Below are 21,172 nucleotides of genomic sequence, written 5' to 3'. Positions count from 1 at the left end.
ACGCATGACACTACAACGCATACCACTACAACGCATGTCTTTACAACGCAGTCATTACAACGCATACCATTACAACCCATACCATTACCATCCAACACTTACCCTACTGTTGCACCCCCTGGAGTTAGAATAGTAATTTTTACCCCTACACTATCCAACACTTACCCTACTGTTGCACCCCCTGGAGTTAGAATAGTCATTTTTACCCCTACACTATCCAACACTTACCCTACTGTTGCACCCCCAGGAGTTAAAACAGTAATTTATACCCCTACACTATCCAACACTTACCCTACTGTTGCAACTCCTGGAGTTAGAATAGTAATGTTTACCCCTACACTATCCAACACTTACCCTACTGTTGCACCCCCTGGAGTTAAAATAGTAATTTTTACCCCTACACTATCCAATACTTACCCTACTGTTGCACCCCCTGCAGTTAGAATAATAATTTTTACCCCTACACTATCCAACACGTACCCTACTGTTGCATCCCCTGGAGTTAGAATAGTAATTTTTACCCCTACACTATCCAATACTTACCCTACTGTTGCACCCCCTGGAGTTAGAATAGTAATTTTTACCCCTACACTATCCAATACTTACCCTACTGTTGCACCCCCTGCAGTTAGAATAATAATTTTTACCCCTACACTATCCAACACTTACCCTACTGTTGCATCCCCTGGAGTTAGAATAGTAATTTTTACCCCTACACTATCCAATACTTACCCTACTGTTGCACCCCCTGGAGTTAGAATAGTAATTTTTACCCCTATACTATCCAATACTTACCATACATGCAATGTAATGTTATGCGTTGTAATGGTATGCATCGTAAAGGTAGTATGCGTTGTAATGGAATGCGTTGTAATGGAATTTTTTAAAAATTCGTTGTAATGGCATGCGTTGTAATGGAATGCGTTGTAAAAAATGCGTTGTAAAGGTATGCGTTGTAATGTCATACATCCTTTCCACACATGGGTTCCTTCCGGTGATATCACATTTCCAAACCTGGGTTCAGCCTCACCTGCTCCCCCCCCACCATTGCCAGTGACATCACATTTCCATGCCTGGATTTAACCTCACCTGTGCCTCCCCCACCCCACAGCACCTGCCCCTCCCCCGGTAACGTCACATTTCCACCCTGTTTTCCAGATGCTGGACGTGACGGTGTCCCAACTCATCAGCCTGCACCCAGAGCTGGCTGCCGGGGTTACCCAGAAGCACCGGGAGGTGAAGAACAGCTGGGGCGCTCTTCAGCAGGTTGTCAGGTAAGGATGACCTTACTCCCCTAACGCCTCCATTGACGTAAGCTGCCACTGCACGGGCTGAAAGCAGGGGCGTAGCTGCAGGGGGAGAGTGAGGGTGTTTGGGGTGTGACACCCCTCGAATAAATCCATTCTTGGCTTGGTACTTTGGTCTGGGGGACCCAGAGTGGTGCCTTATATGTCTGTGTTTTTCTCTACATTCTGATTTGACTAGGAGGCTTTAACCTCGTCGCGTGCACTACCTCGGTAGTGCTGCGCACGTCCGTTGGACGACGCGGCCCCGCCCGCGCAATACAACGTTCCGCACTAGCGTGGAATGTTCAGCGCAGTAAAGGGGTTAACTTGTTCATTTTTTGGATCAGGAACGTAAAAATATATAGTGACCTGTTTACACAAAAAAGTAGCAAGTCAGCTCCCACAGAAGTGCCACGTAAATGGATGCAAATGTACTACTTTTTGGAATTCACAAACATTGGCAGTAGTGGGCTTGGAAAGCTGCGGCGGTTGAGCTTCTAAGCATACTGCTGGAAATCAAACACCCAAAAGGTTATGGGTTGATTGCTTGCAAATAGACCAACCAGCGGCAATCTCTCGAGGTAGCATTCTAACCCATCGTTTTTCGCCCACTGTGTCACTCTAGACAAATGGCCATATGTATCAAGGAACCATTTTGCGATTCTGTAATAGCGATTTTTAAGAAATCGCTATTTCAGAATCGCAAAATGGTATGTATCAAGAAAAATGCAATTGTTTAGCGAATGGGAATTTTCTCTCAATTTGCGATTCGCAATTTGCTAATCGCAAATTGAGAATAATTTCATGGGTGCAGGGGTGTCCAAAGGACACCCTGTTACACCCCTGAAATATGCATGGGTGCACATGTGGCGTACATACATGCCCTAAGGGTATGTATGTGCATCACATGGCACTTTGAAAAATGCAAAATTGTGCATTTTTCAAGGAATTCGCAACTTACCACCAACTAGAAGTTGGTGGTAATTGTCGATTCCTTAAGGACAATTAGCAATTTTTTTTGCCTTCTTACATTGCATTTAAGGAATCGCAAATGTTGCTATTCCTTATTTTGCATCGGGATATCCTTCATACATATCATTTTGCGAATTCGCATTCGCAAAGGCCGAAATTCGGCGAATTTCCATGATACATATGGCCCAAAGAGCCTGATTTCCAGTCAAGGTAGACAGAGTTGCAGAGGAATTTATGTCAGCCAACCAGCATTACTTTGCTCTCCAAATTTAAAGATGTCTGCCTGCCTGGCCGATATTTCAAAACATTGCCAGTGCCGTGGCGATTCTGGTCAGTTTAGAAAATGTTTGACGGATGGCTCCATGAAATATGACGGACAGCTGTTGAGCCTTTTCCAAAGTTTATTTTTTAAAAAAACCTCCAAAAGCGGAAGTTTGTTTTTGAAAAATAAAAAACCAATGACCCCCACACCAAAGGTTCTAGTGGTACTTTTTCTTTCTTTACTGCCTCCCTCCTCCAGGCTATTTTATTGTTAGGATGCAGGGGTCGATTGTTAAAGTACAGGTTGTGTTGCATGAGATGAGTTGTGGGCAATTTCCAGAAATACAATAATGGGGATTAAGATGAACGTACATGTGAGTTGGCGGTGCTCAGAGAGACGAGGCGCGCAGAGGATGGAAAAGAAGGAGAGGGTCATTGGAAAGAAAAATGAGTCACAATCAGAATTTTTAAGTCAAGATCAGTTTTTATGCACACTTTTTAGGAATATTATGGTGAGTGTTTGGGATAGCATGAAACACTGAAGAGAGAAACAACATCATATCCATGTGAGAGAGGGCAGTGTTAGGTACTTTTGATAGGTAATAGATTCAATTGAAGACCATCGCTTGAGCAAAGACAGATCTCCCTAGGATAGTCCCACGAAGACCCCAAGCTGCCCAGTCACATGAATGAGGAGCTCTAGGCACTATATCATGGGGAACATCCTTTACAACACAACTTTTACAACGCACTACCATTACAATGCAACTTTTACAACGCAAGTTATTACAACGCATTGTGCTGGGGGGCGCTCTAGGATAGGGAATAGTTTAATTACTATCCAACACCTTCCCTACTATCCACGGGGACTGGAGTTGGAATAGTAAATTAAGCTATTCACTATCCAGCGCCACCCAACGCAAGTCGTTGTAACGACTTCCGTTGTAAAACCTGCGTCGTAGTGGCATGCGTTGTAAAAGCATGCGTTGAAATGTCATACATCCCTATATCATGCCCTCAGACATTGCAAGCCATGGACCCTATGCATTGTGCCCCCATTTTGCATAACTTGCCCCCCAACTGACCATCCCCATCCAACTACACTTTTGTTTTTCACCGTACAATCCGCTGTCTCCCTGTTTTCTAGAGAAGATAAGTTGACATCGAAAGGGCGTCCTCCCAAGGATGCAGAGGGTCCCGTAACCCATGCGCAGGAAGGGCCTCGCGGCGTGGGAAAGCCGCAGCTTGGACCCGCGCCCAGAGGAAGCCTCATCGGACTGCGCATCGAAGGCAACGAGGTCAGTAAAGACTTCATATCCTGAGTCATGCACCATGTACGGTCCTCAAAGTGATACAAAAGGGGGTGGTGATGGACGGAGCATCCGAACCAATCAAACACTCACACCCAGTCAACAGATCTGGGTTAAAGACGGCTGAAATGCCAGAAACCGGTCCTCGGAAGCTTGTTTCCGGTCCAGGGAAGGCATGGCTTGGCAGTTCGGGCTGGACTGTTCCCATGAGCCCATGAGGCACAGGGTCGGACTGATTTGCATATGGCCATGTCTGAACTGGGGTGGCAGAGTGGGCTAAAGAACGGTGATGGATTAAACCCAGATCTGTTGACTGGGTGTGAGTGTTTGATTGGTTCAGATGCTCCGTCCATCACCACCACCCCCTTTTGTACCATGTATGGTCCTCTGCACGAGATCCTAGTGGCACGAAGACATCGCAAAGGGTATTTGTAGGAGGCGAATGCGTGAACCAATGACCACACTTCAAGCTAAAACCAGCGGATGAATGCTAGTCTCATTTCACATATTGTGGTAGCAAAGATGTGCTTGTTGTCTGGTCATTTTCTTTACTCTTGAAATCTGACTGCAACAAAACCTATGTTTTCTTATGTAATCTATGTGTTCTTATAGGTGGAAAGAGGTGATGGCCCTAACTCATTAGGAACAGGGGCATCAAAAGGAAAGAGCGAGCTCTCTTCCTCGAAGGTGCTACAGGAAACAGGAAGTGATGTCATCAACGGGCGCCACAGTGACCACAAAAGGTAGTGTTCTGCTGATATTAAATAGGGTGAGCAAAATTAAAATCTCACCTATGGCGTTTTGGAAAGTTCACAAGAGTTGCTTTCCACAAAGATTGTGAAGATTAAACTTTGCAACACTTCACTCATGCTAGGTTTCTCTTTCAAATATTATTTTGCAAGATAACTCACCCACTAAAAGTGAGTTTTTTTTATTGAAAAAATATTGACGCAAAACCTATTATCACAGAACTTAAAAATCCTGAACCCTCATGAGCGTTACAAAGCTTGCAAAGATTTTTAAAAAAAAATGAGTTTGTAGAAGAAAATCTTGGAATCTTGGCACATGCCTGATATCAACTTATATCACATTGAATTCTTATGTATGGTAATTTTGACGGGGAACATCCATGACAACGCGGTCAAAACACTGCGCTGCCATTACCACGCGTCTTTTACAATGCAAGTCGTTACCATGACTTGCGCTGGGGGGGGCGCTCTAGACTAAGAAATAATAGATTTACTATTCCAACACCTTCCCTACTGTACGTAGGCTGGAGTTGGAATAGTAAATATTACTATTCCTAAGTCCAGCACCCTACAACGCAAGTCGTGGTAACGACTTACGTTGTAAAAGATGCGTTGTGATGTACCGTGATCTAAAAGATCGCGTTGTAACATCATACAACCCTGGTGTGTGTTTGTGATGGTCTCTCGTTGATCCTATGGGATACACAGTCCTCTTTTCTTGCTGGAGTTTGCCATGGAAATGGTGCTCAGGAGAGTTGGGTTTTGATAAGACCAGGTCGCTTGTGTAATGCAACTCTGTCCCCTCCTTACCCCGACACACCCCATACTCCTAACTATCTTGGTGAACACAGGTGGTAAGATAACTAGGTCTCCTCTGACTGACCCTTGAAGGATAAACTTAGCCTCTTACCTTCTTCTTGGTTCACTGTTCAGGAAAAGCACAGAAAAAATGTATTCTCCTAGTTCGGAACCCAGTGACAAGGCGTAAATCCTCGATGATGGGAAAAAAGGAATACACCGGCACAAACTACTCAATTTATTGACAATGGAAGAAGCACATTCATGGGTAGAGCAATGGCTGATTTACAGGGTTTTGAAAGACACCCGCTTCTCTTGTAGAAGTTAGTGAAGGGTACAAAGGAGATGGTACATAAGGCTGAGTTTGAAAACTCATAGGTAGGGGGGGCTGGTGCAAGAGCTTATCAATTATTATTATTATTATTGTGTCTTTTGTAAAGCGCACAGATACCCGAACGGGGTGTCCCGGCGCTGATTGAATGATAACTGTCTCGAAGGCTAGAAATTACAGGCGAAACAGAAAAGTTTTCAAAGATCTGCGGAATTCTCGTTCCGAATTGCTCCTATGAAGATCCAGAGGCAATTTATTCCATCTTTGAGAAGCTCGAAGCTCAAAGGTCTTTCCACCCGCTCGGGCTTTCCTGTATCTTGGGGTGGCCACCAAAAGTTTGGTGTTGGAGCGAAGGGTTCTCAGATTGCTGTAGGGTAGATTGAAGATGAGCCGCACCAAGGCCCTTAGTGGATCGAAAGGCGAGTATCATCGCCTTAAACTCAATTCGTTTGCCCATAGGGAGCCAGTGTAGTTCCCTTAAGTATGGGGAAATATGCTGTCTGCGGGTAAGGCCACCGATTAGGCGTGCAGCAGCATTTTGGACCCTTTGGAGTTTCTGACAGAGACATTTAGTGAGACCCAGATACAGACCATTAGCATAATCGAGATGGGAGATGATGAGGGCATGAACAATGGTTTTTCTGTTAGCACAGGGAAGATAGTTGATTAGTTTTTTTAAGATCCTTATCTTGGAAAAACAGGCCGCTGAGACAGTTTGAACCTGACTGTCAAAAGATAATTTGTTATCCCAACAAACTCCTAAGTTTCTCACAGAGTCCTTTGGGGTCGGGGCTGGGCTCAGATCTTCCGGCCACCACAGGTTCGAGCTAAGAGGAGATGGCTGATTAAAAAAGAGCACCTCTGTTTTCCCAGCGTTGAGTCTCAAGGATTTAAGGTCCATCCAGCTGGCGATATCTCTCAGACATGTTTTGAGTAGATTGAAAGCACTAGGGGATGGATCCTTAAACGTAAACAGCAGCTGGATATCGTCCGCATAGGACGTTGTTTTTATTCCTGAGCGGGAGATCAGCTCTGCCAATGGTGAAAAATACACTTTAAATAATAGTGGGCTTAGAGAAGGGCCCTGGGAGACACCCCATTTCAATGGTCTACGTGTTGAAATAAAAGGAGGGGTGTGGACCTGTTGTGTGCGGTTGGACAGAAACAAGCTGATCCAATCAAGGACCTTGCCTTGAATGCCACTATCCTGCAATTTATTAAGCAGTAAGGGGTGAGAGACGGTGTCGAATGCTGCTGATAAATCCAGCAGCACCAACACCGCCCTCGATCCCTGATCTAAGGTCCATCGCACAGAGTCGGCCATCTCAATGAGGGCCGACTCCATGCTGCAGCCCCTGCGAAAACCATGTTGAGAATCATGGTAGAGGCCATTCCTCTCAATATAACGGGCAAGTTGCTGGTGAGCAAGCCATTCTAGAATTTTGGCAGGGGCTTGAAGAAGAGATTTGTGCAGGCTCACAAGCTTCTTTCCTGAAATGTAGGGACAAAGAATCAAGTGTTGTCCAAACTAACTCTCCTTACTGGTCTAACTATAGGTGATAACCGATTTTCTCTTTGATCCAAAACACTGTAAAGAGGCCTGAAAGAGACTTGTTGGATGGTGCTTAAAACAAGTAGAACTGATGAATATACTACTAGAATAACAAGGATTCATCCCAGAATCCTCTACTTTTAGTTCCCCATTTTAACTAAGCAAAAAAAATGAACAATGGTTTTTTCCCCCGAAACACAAACGGTTAAAATCAATGCTAACATAATCTTGGGGGTTTGGTGAGGCTGACCATCTTCTAAAATGTATTAACCTTTTGGTGTCTGCAGAAAGAAGAGACCTGCAGGACAGACGGACGGTCCAAAGGCGAGACCTCAACCGGAGGCCCAGCTGCAGCACTTCTGCCAGGTAGCTGCCCAGGTACGGAAATCAGAGAGGCCGATGATCGTCAAGAAGGCTCAACTGCTTGGAGTTTAGAACTTTAGCATCTATCTGAAAAGGAATCTAACTTATGCTATGATTACATTCTTCAAAGTGCTCTTTTAACCCTGTCTTCTTCTTCTTCAAATCGAGGCTGCTTGTCACTCAGATCAACGCTGATCCGTATTCCTGTTGGTTTTCTTGCTAACAAAGTATAGCCCGCATAGGCATTTGATATAGGAAATACAACTGTTTATATCTTAATAACTACTGGAATAACTCATCCTCCTCCTACTGCAACTACTACTAGTAATAATAATAAAAATTTGGTGACACTGCTCCGCCTTTCTTCTACCCAGGCACAGTGCATATTTTCATTTAAACCAGTGGTTCTTAAACTTTTTTATTCTGTGGACCTCTCCACTTAATCATTACTAGAATCCAGGGACACCCATGAATCATTGTTGGAATCTGGGGACCACCCCCCTTTGAATTTTTACTGGAAGCCAGGGACCCCCGCCTAAGCAATTTCGATGACTTGGAACACAAAACAGTACACAAAAATACAGACAAAAGCATTCATCAAATATACAAATGATTAAATATTTTATTTAATTCAAAACAAAATATATAAAAAATACAATTTTAATGGGAAGGTTGGAGCTTTTCTAAATTCAATTTAGGCCACTCATTGTGTATATTATATTCTGTTTGATGCACTTGCACTGCTCCCATTAATCAGTCTGAGGATACCGACTTAATAGTCTCTGATTTCTAATTCCCCCGGAGTCGCGGACTACCAGGGGTCCCTGGACCACAGGTGAGAGCCACTGATCTAGGCTCTAGAAGGGTAGGACAGAAGGATAGAGAACACAACAGTAGAATAATGCACCCCATTGCTCCCTGTCTCTCTGCATCGTGTGGAAGCACGGCTTGCTTCACTTGCTGCTCTGAATTCATGAAGCTCTAAAGACTCTCTTTTCTCCCTCAGGCTCTGTGCTGGTTGAAGGAGAACATGTCATCCAGTGCCCAGTGGGATCGAGCCGAGAGTGAAGAAAATCTAGAGGAGATGCAAAAACAACAGGCAACTCTGCAGCAGGAAATCACCCGGCAGCAGGCCCTGATAGAGGCAGTGCAACAGGTGCGTGTGGCAACATGAGTGGGTAGTGATAGTGCAACAGGTGCGTGTGGCACCATTAGCGGGTAGTGATAATGCAACAGGTGTGTGTGGCAACATGAGTGGGTAGTGATAGTGCAACAGGTGTGTGTGGCACCATGAGCGGGTAGTGATAGTGCAACAGGTGCGCGTGACAGCATGTGTGGGTAGTGACAGTGCAACAGGTGCTGTGGCACCATGCTCGTGTAGGGATAGTGCAACAGGTGCGCGTGACAGCATGTGTGGGTAGTGACAGTGCAACAGGTGCTGTGGCACCATGCTCATGTAGGGATAGTGCAACAGGTGCGTGTGGCAGCATGAGCAGGTAGTGATAGTGCAACAGGTGTGTGTGGAGCATGCTGGGGTAGGGGCTTGGCAACAGGTGCGTGTGACAGCATGCTCCTGTAGGGCTAGTGCAACAGGTGCGTGATGCAGCATGAGCAGGTAGTGATAGTGCAACAGGTTCTTGTGGCACCATGAGCGGGTAGTGATAGTGCAACAGGTGTGTGTGGCAGCATGGGCAGGTAGTGATAGTGCAACAGGTGATGTGGCACCATGCTCGTGTAGGGATAGTGCAACAGGTGTGTGTGGCAGCATGAGCAGGTAGTGATAGTGCAACAGGTGCATTTGGCACCATGCTCGCATACTGATAGTGCAACAGGTGCGCGTGACACCATGAGCTGGTAGTGATAGTGCAACAGGTGCGTGTGTCAGCATGAGTGGGTAGTGATAGTGCAATAGGTGCGCGTGACAGCATGTGTGGGTAGTGACAGTGCAACAGGTGCTGTGGCACCATGAGCGGGTAGTGACAGTGCAACAGGTGCATGTGGCAGCATGGGCAGGTAGTGATAGTGCAACATGTGCTGTGGCACCATGCTCGTGTAGGGATAGTGCAACAGGTGTGTGTGACACCATGAGCGGGTAGTGATAGTGCAACAGGTGCGCGTGACAGCATGTGTGGGTACTGACAGTGCAACATGTGCTGTGGCACCATGCTCGTGTAGGGATAGTGCAACAGGTGTGTGTGGACGCATGATCAGGTAGTGATAGTGCAACAGGTGCATGTGGCACCATGCTCGCGTAGTGATAGTGCAACAGGTGCGCGTGACAGCATGCTCAGATTGGGGCTCTCGAAGAGGCAGCTGTTGCAGAAGGCCTTGTGAACACCCACATTTTCAGTTTCAATTATAAGTGGCATCTCCACGTTTACAGTAGGTCATTGTGTGACATTTATGTGTAAAAAACAAGGACCCCCTGAACACAGATAAAAATTCCTAGGACAGGGAAATAATATAATGTAACAATTCCTAGGCAATTAGAATAAAAACAAAGGGAACTAGTATATGGAGGGGGAGGACATTCAAACCAAACTTTGTTCCAATCAAATAATATTTAATATACAATTAATGAAAAATCACATTTATTTCAATTTAAAATACATATACTAAATACACAAAATTATTAAACATAAATGGACAATAATTCATAAAACATAGTGGCAAGAGAATATTTCTCGACGCGCGTTTCGGCGTGTACAACAACGCCTTCTTCAGGAGACACAAAAAATGCTTCGTTTCAAACAGATGTGTTCTTTAAAGGATTCAATAATTGGGCAACTTTTCACAGAGGAACGACCCCAATCAAGGTAACGTTTCAAACGGGCGGAATGTGCCGGTTTTAAAACAGCGTGTTTACCAATAATGGAGAGAATGAGTGGAGTTCTCAAACGAGAAGTAGGGTTAAAAGCGGTATTAAAAAACGGGATCCTCCGGTTGATAGCGGGAAAGAAAATATGCTGCCGCTTATCTTGATCGCGTGTAATTACTTCAATCAGGAGTAAAAATACCAGGACGAAATGGCTCAAGATGGCTGGTGGCGTCCTACGTCCGTTGCAGTAATAGCATTGTGTGACATTTATACACATCATGCATGGCACAAGTGACACTTTATCACGACAAGTTAAAGAAATCTGGTGCAAAGAGTAACTCTTTTATCTTGGTTTATTTTTTGAATTAGGGTACTTACAGTTCTACATTTGGACTCCGATTAGAAGTAAAAGTACCATACTACTCAGGTAGGGCAGGATTACATTAATTACTTTTCATCTGTAATGGGACAAGCCATTCTCTTTGAGTCTGTCCCAGGTCAGGCCCCAGCCTACATTTCTCTTTGAGGTTCACGTCAAATCACTCAGGTTGCAACATTTCTAAGGGGTGAGCAATAAAATGTGTTGCAGAACTCAACATCAATGACATTGCAGATAAAGACATCATTGGAAGTGATTACTGAATATAAATAAGACGAATACCTCACTAAAATAAAAGCATTACTGACAGTGTCACTAAATCAGTAATACATGAAGGTAATGATAACCACAGGCAGTAATGTGCACCAATCACTATAGAGAGCAATAGACATCAGTGGCCCAAGAAAATATATGTGTCCATGGCTCCGAGCAGTAGTCTGCATCAGTGGAGCAAAAATGTGTTTTTCCGCTTGCCTCAATTGTAAATTAATAATTGTCAATTGATATGGATAGGCCTCATGGTCACCCACTAAAATAATTACACAGGAAGGAATTTTTTCTTTGACAACCGTTTGGAACCCAGTCCTTTCTGGTCCCTGGGAAACTCTCTCTTTTTCTTGAGTCTGCATCAGAGGCCCCAGACCATAATATGCATCAAAGGCCACAGAAGCTATGTATGTATCAGTGCCCCTTGACAGCACTATATAGCAAGAACCAAGGCAGTAATTTCTATCAATGGCCCCAGACGGTAAAGTGCTTCAGGGAGCCTGAGGGGATTCCAATCCCCTCGCGCTCCCATAAGGGTTTGTTTTATGTATTAGAACGTTCTGCCCTCTAGTGGCAGAATGTTCTAATAGCCTTATGGCCCTTCGTAGCAGGGCTATTCCGGCTATTAAAGTCCCGCTGCCTTGTTAAAGTCCCTCGCCTTGGCTCGGGCCTTTAACGCTGCAGCGGGCCTTTAGTAGCCGGTATAGCCCGCTACGGCGGGCTATAAGGCTATAATAGACATCAGTGGCCTTAAGGGAATAGTCTTCCGCTGCCTCAGACATAATATGTCACAGCAGGCCCAGACATTATATGCATCAGTGGCCCTATACAATATATCCGTACATGACTTCAGAGGGCAATGAGCATTAGTGGTCTCAGACAGAAATAAGTGTCTACAGATTTCACCCCTTCATTACTTTTAATGAATACTTGTGGCACACCTTGGGCCATAAATCCCCTTTTCTGCAATGGCATCTCCTGAGGTTACAGGAAAATGGCCAAATTATCCCTATAATGTGTCCCTTGCTCACTTTGCCACTGGATTCAAGGTAGCCGGGCTGAAGACGGCTGAAATGCCAGAAACCGGTCCTAAGAAGCTTGATTCCGGTCCAGGGAAGACATGGCTTGGCAGTTCGGGCTGGACTGTTCCCATGAGGCACAGGGTCAGACTGATTTGCATATGGCCATGTCTGAACTGGGGTGGCAGAAAGGGCTAAAGAACGGTGATGGATTAAACCCAGATCTGTTGACTGGGTGTGAGTGTTTGATTGGTTCAGATGCTCCGTCCATCACCACCCCCTTGTGTACCCCATGTCAACTACGGCACAAGAAGTGACGGATACTGAAATATGCCCCAGAGAGATGGTCTCAAATAAGAAGAGGTTACAAGTAAACAGCTTACTTTCCAACCCCTCCACCCCCACCCCCCGGTTTCTGTGTGCCTTCTCATTTGATTTCCCTTAGTTTCTATTTTTTTCTGCTGCTTTTTCCCTGATTTTTGAGTGCCTTCTCTTTACTACCCCCATGTTTTAAAAAAAGGGGGGGGGGGGAAGCGGTTAGAAACTCCAGCGCTTTGTTGAGACCCTCATGGGTGATTTGTAGCGCATTATAAATGCTCGATCGATCGATTGATTGCAGAACTCTCTACCAAAAGAAGAATACAGAGAACTCTGTACATTCAAACTATAATGAGCCATAAAAGTGAGTGGTGATGAGGTATGGCTGCCCTACAGACTTCACGCAGAGACCCTCTGTGCTTTGAACAATAAAGATCACACACTGACTTTCAGGAGCCTATAGGGATAATTTGGTACAAAAGGGGGTGGTGATGGATGGAGCATCTGAACCAATCAAACACTCACACCCAGTCAACAGATCTGGGTTTGATCCATCATCGTTCTTTAGCTCCCTCTACCACCCCAGTTCAGACATGGCCATATGCAAATCAGTCTGACCCACTGCGTTTGCTCCTAATGTTTGAGACTTGAGAGTGGAAGCCATTATTCTGTCCCAGGTCCACATGTCCACCATTGGTACCCATTGCATTGTGAGCTCTGATCCTATCTGCAGACATGCTCAGTGGGTTAACGCACCTGCTGCAGAAATCATTACCATGGTATACTTGACACCACCAACCAACCTTCATAAGAGGATGGGTATTAATGCAATCTGGCATTCAATCTATATTTATAAAAACGAATATATGTCTGTCTGTCTGTTTGTCCTTTATGCATTACTACACCATTCATCCGATCGCCATGAAACTTTGGGAAGTTGCTTGAGTACACTCCCGCGAAGGTTTCTGGCATAAACATTTTTGAAATATCGAAGCCAGATTAGAAGCTGTTCGAATACAAACTGATCAAGCCCGTGCTTCTCAAACGAACGACGATCGAGAATCGCTCCGAAGGTGAATTCCTCTAATGTAACCCGGCCCTCCTCGATCGCAGCTACGCACGTTCAGGGGGCCGGAGTAGCTGCCCAAACATGTCGAATCAGTCTTCGTTGTGCCGAGACGGAGTGTTGGCGAGACGGTGCGGGATTGGGAATGAACCCGAGTCGTGGTGGGGGCGCAAGGTAGCGTGTAAGCGATGTGCTCTCGCGCTCGCGTTCAAAAGTACACCAAATGCGATGAGGCCTAATCCGGTTCGAAATAGAACCAGAGGGGAAGTAGTCTAGGGTGAAAGACACAGGGGCCAATATCGCATCACAGGGATGGGGCTTGCTGAGGTCAGCAGACCACCATGTCTGTGATTACTTTTAATAAAGCAAGCTTTTTAAAACCTATGCAGCCAATTTTCCTTATAAGAAAACGGGAGGCATTTCAAAAACAATAAATGAAATATTGAAGTTTCATTTTTTATGGGTAGGTTGTGGTCCGAGGGATCTCTACCTGCTCTTAAAAAATATAATTTTTTACATTCTCAAAAGGGAAGGGGTCCCTTGGTAAAACCCTTTGTGAATGGGTTACCACCAGTTATAAACTGGTGGTAAATTATTACTGTTTTGTGACTGGAATTCGGACCAAAACAGTAATGCGTACCATACTGATTCGGTATTTGGAAGGGACGCCCTAAACACGCCTCTTCCAAATTCAGAAAATGCAAAATGCGATTACGGAGTCACATTTTGTACATAAGAAAAGGTATTTGTCTGGTCGCAAATGGCCCGATTGTGCGTATCAGGCCGTTTTGCGACTGGAAAAATTCTTTGAACATCTGGCCCCTAGTGTCTGCGTGGTGTCTGTGCTCCAGCTGTTGTCTGAGATGTTACCTGGGATGCTAAACTCGGAATCAGGCAGATATCACTGGTTATAACCCTGGGCTCACAATGTGTTTCTGGACTCCACAGGAAGGGAAGGCCCTGGTGGCCCTGGACCACCCCGGGAGCCCACGCGTGGAAGGAATCCTGAGGGAGCTGGAGAGGCTGTGGAGTGCCCTGAAGAGGAGGAACCAGCACAGAGGCACCGTCCTGCAGGAAGTGAACAAGGTACTGGAGCAAGGCAGGGGGCTGCAGAAACTAAACAAAGTGTTCTGGAACTGGGCACAGGTCTGCAGGAGCTAAAGGTATTGGAGCAGGGCACAGGTCTGCAGGAACTAAACAAGGTACTGGAGCAGGGCAGGGGGCTGCAGGAACTAAACAAAGTGATCTAGAACTGGGCACAGGTCTGCAGGAGCTAAAGGTACTAGAGCAGGGCACAGGTCTGCAGGAACTAAACAAGGTACTGGAGCAGGGCAGGGGGCTGCAGGAACTAAACAAAGTGATCTGGAACTGGGCACAGGTCTGCAGGAGCTAAAGGTACTGGAGCAGGGCACAGGTCTGCAGGAACTAAACAAGGTACTGGAGCAGGGCAGGGGGCTGCAGAAACTAAACAAAGTGATCTGGAACTGGGCACAGGTCTGCAGGAGCTAAAGGTACTGGAGCAGGGCACAGGTCTGCAGGAACTAAACAAGGTACTGGAGCAGGGCAGGGGGCTGCAGGAACTAAACAAAGTGATCTGGACCTGGGCACAGGTCTGCAGGAGCTAAAGGTACTGGAGCAGGGCACAGGTCTGCAGGAACTAAACAAGGTACTGGGCAGGGCACAGGTCTGCAGGAACTAAACAAGGTACTGGGCAGGGCAGGGGACTGCAGAAACTAAACAAAGTACTGGAACTGGGCGCGGGTCAGCAGGAGCTAAAGGTACTGGAGCAGGGCACAGGTCTGCAGGAACTAAACAAGGTACTGGAGCAGGGCAGGGGGCTGCAGGAACTAAACAAAGTGATCTGGAACTGGGCACATGTCTGCAGGAGCTAAAGGTACTGGAGCAGGGCACAGGTCTGCAGGAGCTAAACAAGGTACTGGAGTAGGGTACGGGACTGCAAGAACTAAACAAGGTACTGGAGCAGGGCACAGGTCTGCAGGAACTAAACAAGGTACTGGGCAGGGCACAGGTCTGCAGGAACTAAACAAGGTACTGGGCAGGGCAGGGGACTGCAGAAACTAAACAAAGTACTGGAACTGGGCGCGGGTCAGCAGGAGCTAAAGGTACTGGAGCAGGGCACAGGTCTGCAGGAACTAAACAAGGTACTGGAGCAGGGCATGGGTCTGCAGGAACTAAACAAGGTACTGGAGCAGGGCACAGGTCTGCAGGAACTAAACAAGGTACTGGAGCAGGGCAGGGGGCTGCAGGAACTAAACAAAGTTCTCTGGAACTGGGCACAGGTCTGCAGGAGCTAAAGGTACTGGAGCAGGGCACAGGTCTGCAGGAACTAAACAAGGTACTGGGCAGGGCACAGGTCTGCAGGAACTAAACAAGGTACTGGGCAGGGCAGGGGACTGCAGAAACTAAACAAAGTACTGGAACTGGGCGCGGGTCAGCAGGAGCTAAAGGTACTGGAGCAGGGCACAGGTCTGCAGGAACTAAACAAGGTACTGGACCAGGGCAGGGGGCTGCAGGAACTAAACAAAGTGATCTGGAACTGGGCACAGGTCTGCAGGAGCTAAAGGTACTGGAGCAGGGCACAGGTCTGCAGGAGCTAAACAAGGTACTGGAGTAGGGTACGGGACTGCAAGAACTAAACAAGGTACTGGAGCAGGGCACAGGTCTGCAGGAACTAAACACGGTACTGGCAGGGCACAGGTCTGCAGGAACTAAACAAGGTACTCGGCAGGGCAGGGGACTGCAGAAACTAAACAAAGTACTGGAACTGGGCGCGGGTCAGCAGGAGCTAAAGGTACTGGAGCAGGGCACAGGTGTGCAGGAACTAAACAAGGTACTGGAGCAGGGCATGGGTCTGCAGGAACTAAACAAGGTACTGGAGCAGGGCACAGGTCTGCAGGAACTAAACAAGGTACTGGAGCAGGGCAGGGGGCTGCAGGAACTAAACAAAGTGATCTGGAACTGGGCACAGGTCTGCAGGAGCTAAAGGTACTGGAGCAGGGCACAGGTCTGCAGGAACTAAACAAGGTACTGGAGCAGGGCAGGGGGCTGCAGGAACTAAACAAAGTGTTCTGGAACTGGGCACCGGTCTGCAGGAGCTAAACAAGGTACTGGAGTAGGGTACGGGACTGCAAGAACTAAACAAGGTACTGGAGCAGGGCACAGGTCTGCAGGAACTAAACAAGGTACTGGGCAGGGCACAGGTCTGCAGGAACTAAACAAGGTACTGGGCAGGGCAGGGGACTGCAGAAACTAAACAAAGTACTGGAACTGGGCGCGGGTCAGCAGGAGCTAAAGGTACTGGAGCAGGGCACAGGTCTGCAGGAACTAAACAAGGTACTGGAGCAGGGCACAGGTCTGCAGGAACTAAACAAGGTACTGGGCAGGGCACAGGTCTGCAGGAACTAAACAAGGTACTGGGCAGGGCAGGGGACTGCAGAAAGTAAACAAAGTACTGGAACTGGGCGCGGGTCAGCAGGAGCTAAAGGTACTGGAGCAGGGCACAGGTCTGCAGGAACTAAACAAGGTACTGGAGCAGGGCATGGGTCTGCAGGAACTAAACAAGGTACTGGAGCAGGGCACAGGTCTGCAGGAACTAAACAAGGTACTGGGCAGGGCAGGGGACTGCAGAAACTAAACAAAGTACTGGAACTGGGCGCGGGTCAGCAGGAGCTAAAGGTACTGGAGCAGGGCACAGGTCTGCAGGAACTAAACAAGGTACTGGAGCAGGGCATGGGTCTGCAGGAACTAAACAAGGTACTGGAGCAGGGCACAGGTCTGCAGGAACTAAACAAGGTACTGGGCAGGGCAGGGGACTGCAGAAACTAAACAAAGTACTGGAACTGGGCGCGGGTCAGCAGGAGCTAAAGGTACTGGAGCAGGGCACAGGTCTGCAGGAACTAAACAAGGTACTGGAGCAGGGCATGGGTCTGCAGGTCATAAACTTATTATTAAATATTAAATCAGAGTTTGTGACTTCCAAAGTGTACGTTTACCTTTGTGAATCAGGCCCAGTGTTTGGGAGGGCGCAGATGGAGAATGTGGATGTTTAGGGAAGTTTATTACCTGAACAGCAGACACTGCTGGAGAGCACATGCCTTGCAGTGCTTAATTTGTTGAAAAAAGCGCAGAGGCCCAAAGCTAGTGCTCATTAATGTTACCGGGCCCGTATTACAAGTAGGGCACGCTTTCCCTGTGTGCGCTACGGCACACCTTTAACCCCTTGCATGCTGATGACGGCCCCCAGCCGTCATGAACGGTGCTTGTGTGCTGATGACGGCAGGGGGCCGTCATGAACCCGCCCACTTGCGATTTTGCCGCACAGGCGCAGAATCGCAGCCGCATGGAAGGGGTTAAACCAAAGCACCAGTCGCAAACGGGTTCTGCTTTTAAAAATGTTGATGTCCTGAGACTCTGAGAAGAGCTGGGACATAAGGGGGAGAATTGTTCTGGGGGTCTGCTGGAAGCCTCAAAAGGAATATTTTGCACAGTAATGGAATTGTAGTGAATGTTTTTTGGATTTAAAGAACTGTATGAATTTTAGTTGGTTTCTGGATGCCGCCATTTTTACCTCTGAGCATCGGTTTCTTTCCAGCCGCCATTTTGTTCAGACTGCTAGTACCTATGTGCAGGCAAGACCTCACCGATTTAGGGCGTACTGCTACACACCCAGGTTATTTATGCCCGCTCATGATAGAACGCAACATCCATTACAACGCATTCCATTACAACGCATGCCATTACAAAGAATTTTTAAAAACTACCTTTACAACGCATTCCATGACAACGCATACTACCTTTACAACGCATACCATTACAACGCATAACATTACATTGCATGTATGGTAAGTATTGGATAGTGTAGGGGTAAAAATTACTATTCTAACTCCAGGGGGGTGCAATAGTAGGGTAAGTGTTGGATAGTGTAGGGTTAAAATTACTATTCTAACTCCAGGGGGTGCAACAGTAGGGTAAGAGTTGGATAGTGTAGGGGTTAAAATTACTATTCTAACTCCAGGGAGTGCAACAGTAGGGTAAGAGTTGGATAGTGTAGGGGTTAAAATTACTATTCTAACTCCAGGGGGTGCAAAAGTAGGGTAAGTGTTGGATAGTGTAAGTGTACTATGCGTTGTAATGGTATGCGTTGTAATGACATGTGTTGTAGTGGTATGCGTTGTAGTGTCATGTGTTGTAATGGTTGCGTTGTAATGGCATGCGTTGTAAGGGTTGTTGCGTTGTAAAAGTTTTGTTGTAATGGTAGTGCGTTGTAAAAGTTGCGTTGTAAAGGTTGTTCCCCGCACCAGCACTATCGGTATTACAGAAGGTGATGCACGAGCGCCTGAGGCCTCTTCTGTAATACTATTGATCCCGGGGTTGCACATAGCAGACACACATACCCGTTGCACCCCCTGGAACATTGTAAATTATGGCCCCTGGTGTTCATTTTACAGCCGTCCCCTTTTTTCCACCACACTCCACTTCCTGTCTCTTTACCTGACTTGCGCGGGTTCTTTTCATCCTTGCTTTCTCCCCTTTTTTCCCAACACCTTCTACTTCCTGTCTCTTTATCTCAGTTGTGCAAGTTCTTTTTCATTTCTACTCTCTCCCTTTGTCACTGTGTTCCTATTCTCTTCTTCCTCCTTTCTCCCTTTCCAGTCTTCCTCTCTCTTGCTCTGAATCAAAGTCTGATAATGAGAAATAAGTCCCGGACCCCAAAAATGACAGCCGGTGTGCACCACTGGCAACCACCCACAAAAGTAAGCATTGCAAATGAAGGTGGCATGCTACATACACCAGGAATGGGCGAAAGCACATTGAGAAAACGAGGTACAGCTGGAGGGTTGAGGCTATAGGAAGGATGTACGTTGTTACGACGCGTGGTATTACCAAGCGTACCGTTACAACGCGTATTTTACAACGCAAGTCGTTACCACAACTTGCACTGTAGGGGTGCGGACTTAGGACTAGTTTAATTTACTATTCCAACACCAGCCTACGTAAAGTAGGGAAGGTGTTGGAATAGTAAATCTACTATTCCTTGTCCTTTAGCGCCCTCCAGCGCAAGTCGTGGTTATGACTTGCGTTCTAAAATACGCGTTGTAACGGTACTGCGGGGTAACATCTGGGTTGTAAAGGATGTTCCCCTATAGGAAGCCAGTAAAAAACTCAGGGGGGTACAAGACTCCTGCGTACAATTTTTCAAAAAGTCAGGTAGATAGCATTCAGGAGTTGGAGTACCACAGGAGGCTTTTTGATACACAGGAAGTCTCACTGTAGGAATACTCATCAGGGCAGGAAACAGGAGACAGACTGAGGGAGGGGCGGCACTGTTGGAGGTAAACCCTTCCCAAGGTAGACGCTACACAGTGGTACCTAGCCACAATAAGAAAGTATTTCATGGATGGTTTAGATAGGCTTTGTGGGAAGTGGTGGGTTTGACTGTTGTCTCCATTGCCATGTTAGTACTAAGGTTGACTCTGAAGCCATTGTCCTCTCCTACAGGGGAACAGCGTTTACAACGCAACTTTTACCACGCACTACCTTTACCACGCAACTTTTAGAACGCAAGTCGTTGCAATGACTTGCGCTGGGGGGCGCTGTAGGATAGGGAATTGTTTAATTTACTATCCAAAACCTTCCCTACTAACCACAGGGACTGGAGTTGGAATAGTAAATTAAACTATTCACTATCCAGCGCCCCCCCAACGCAAGTCGTTGTAACAACTTGCGTTGTAAAAGTTGCGTGGTAAAGGCATGCGTTGTAAAAGCATGCGTAGTAACGACATACATTCCTCCTACAGGACTCAAGAGGGGGCTCCAGTGAGACCCTATGTGTTCCCAAGGGTTCTTGCTGGCAGATGATAGCGATGAGTGTTTGTCTCTTACTGAGTGTCCGTCTCTGTTTCTTCCCTTCCTCCCCAGGCTCACAGGGTTCTGGATGAACTCGCAGATATGGAGCGGTGGCTGCAGGCCCTGGCTAGCTCGCTGTCCGAGCCCGCTGTCATGAGGGACCCTGAAGCCATTAGGAAAGACCTCCAAGAGACCAGCCAGATGGAGAGTGAGCTATCCTCTCGCGGCCTCTCCCTCCATGCCTTGAGGGAAGACACCAATGGAATACCGGCTGGCAGTCGGCTCTTCTTAGCCGCAAAGATCCAGAAGAGGCTGGAAGCAGTGGAGAAAAGGTAGGACCCGCGATACGTCTTTGCTGAGCAGGCAACGAAAGGCGAGCTCACGTTGTCATTAGGATCCATATTGCAATCAACCGGAGACTAGTGAGCCTCTTTGAAGTCCCAGTGGGATGTACGTTGTTACAACGCATGCTTTTACTACGCATGCCTTTACAACGCAGGTTTTTCAACGCAAGTTGTTACAACGACTTGCGTTGGGGGGCGCTGGATAGTGAATAGTTTAATTTACTATTCCTACTCCAGTCCCCGTGGATAGTAGGGAAGGTGTTGGATAGTAAATTAAACTATTACCTATCCTAGAGCGCCCCCTCAGCGCAATTCGTTGTAATGACTTGCGTTGAAAAACCTGCGTTGTAAAGGCACTGCGTGGTAAAAGTTGCGTCGTAAAGGATGTTTCCCGTCCCAGTGCCCCTACAGCAGAGAACTGGTAGACCTGCCTTCATTTATAAACACCAGGGGACAGAAAAGAATATGCCAG

The 21,172-nt window shown here is 46.8% G+C and overlaps 1 protein-coding gene across 1 annotated transcript in view; it reads left to right on the top strand.

Moving 5' to 3' along the window:
• The window catches only part of LOC144762155 (uncharacterized), a 269,735-nt gene that overhangs the window by 109,878 nt on the left and 138,685 nt on the right, over positions 1 to 21,172 (top strand). Inside the window, exons 10-16 of the mRNA XM_078647312.1 lie at positions 1,159 to 1,274; positions 3,667 to 3,817; positions 4,442 to 4,572; positions 7,547 to 7,637; positions 8,629 to 8,778; positions 14,438 to 14,575; positions 20,429 to 20,688. Coding sequence (XP_078503438.1) covers positions 1,159 to 1,274; positions 3,667 to 3,817; positions 4,442 to 4,572; positions 7,547 to 7,637; positions 8,629 to 8,778; positions 14,438 to 14,575; positions 20,429 to 20,688 — 1,037 coding nt within the window. The remainder of the gene's footprint in view (positions 1 to 1,158; positions 1,275 to 3,666; positions 3,818 to 4,441; positions 4,573 to 7,546; positions 7,638 to 8,628; positions 8,779 to 14,437; positions 14,576 to 20,428; positions 20,689 to 21,172) is intronic.

Source organism: Lissotriton helveticus, chromosome 6, assembly GCF_964261635.1.
Source record: "Lissotriton helveticus chromosome 6, aLisHel1.1, whole genome shotgun sequence".
Taxonomy (NCBI): domain Eukaryota; kingdom Metazoa; phylum Chordata; class Amphibia; order Caudata; family Salamandridae; genus Lissotriton; species Lissotriton helveticus.
The sequence above is the reverse complement of the archived record's forward strand: the minus strand, read 5'-3'. Positions and strand labels throughout refer to the sequence as shown.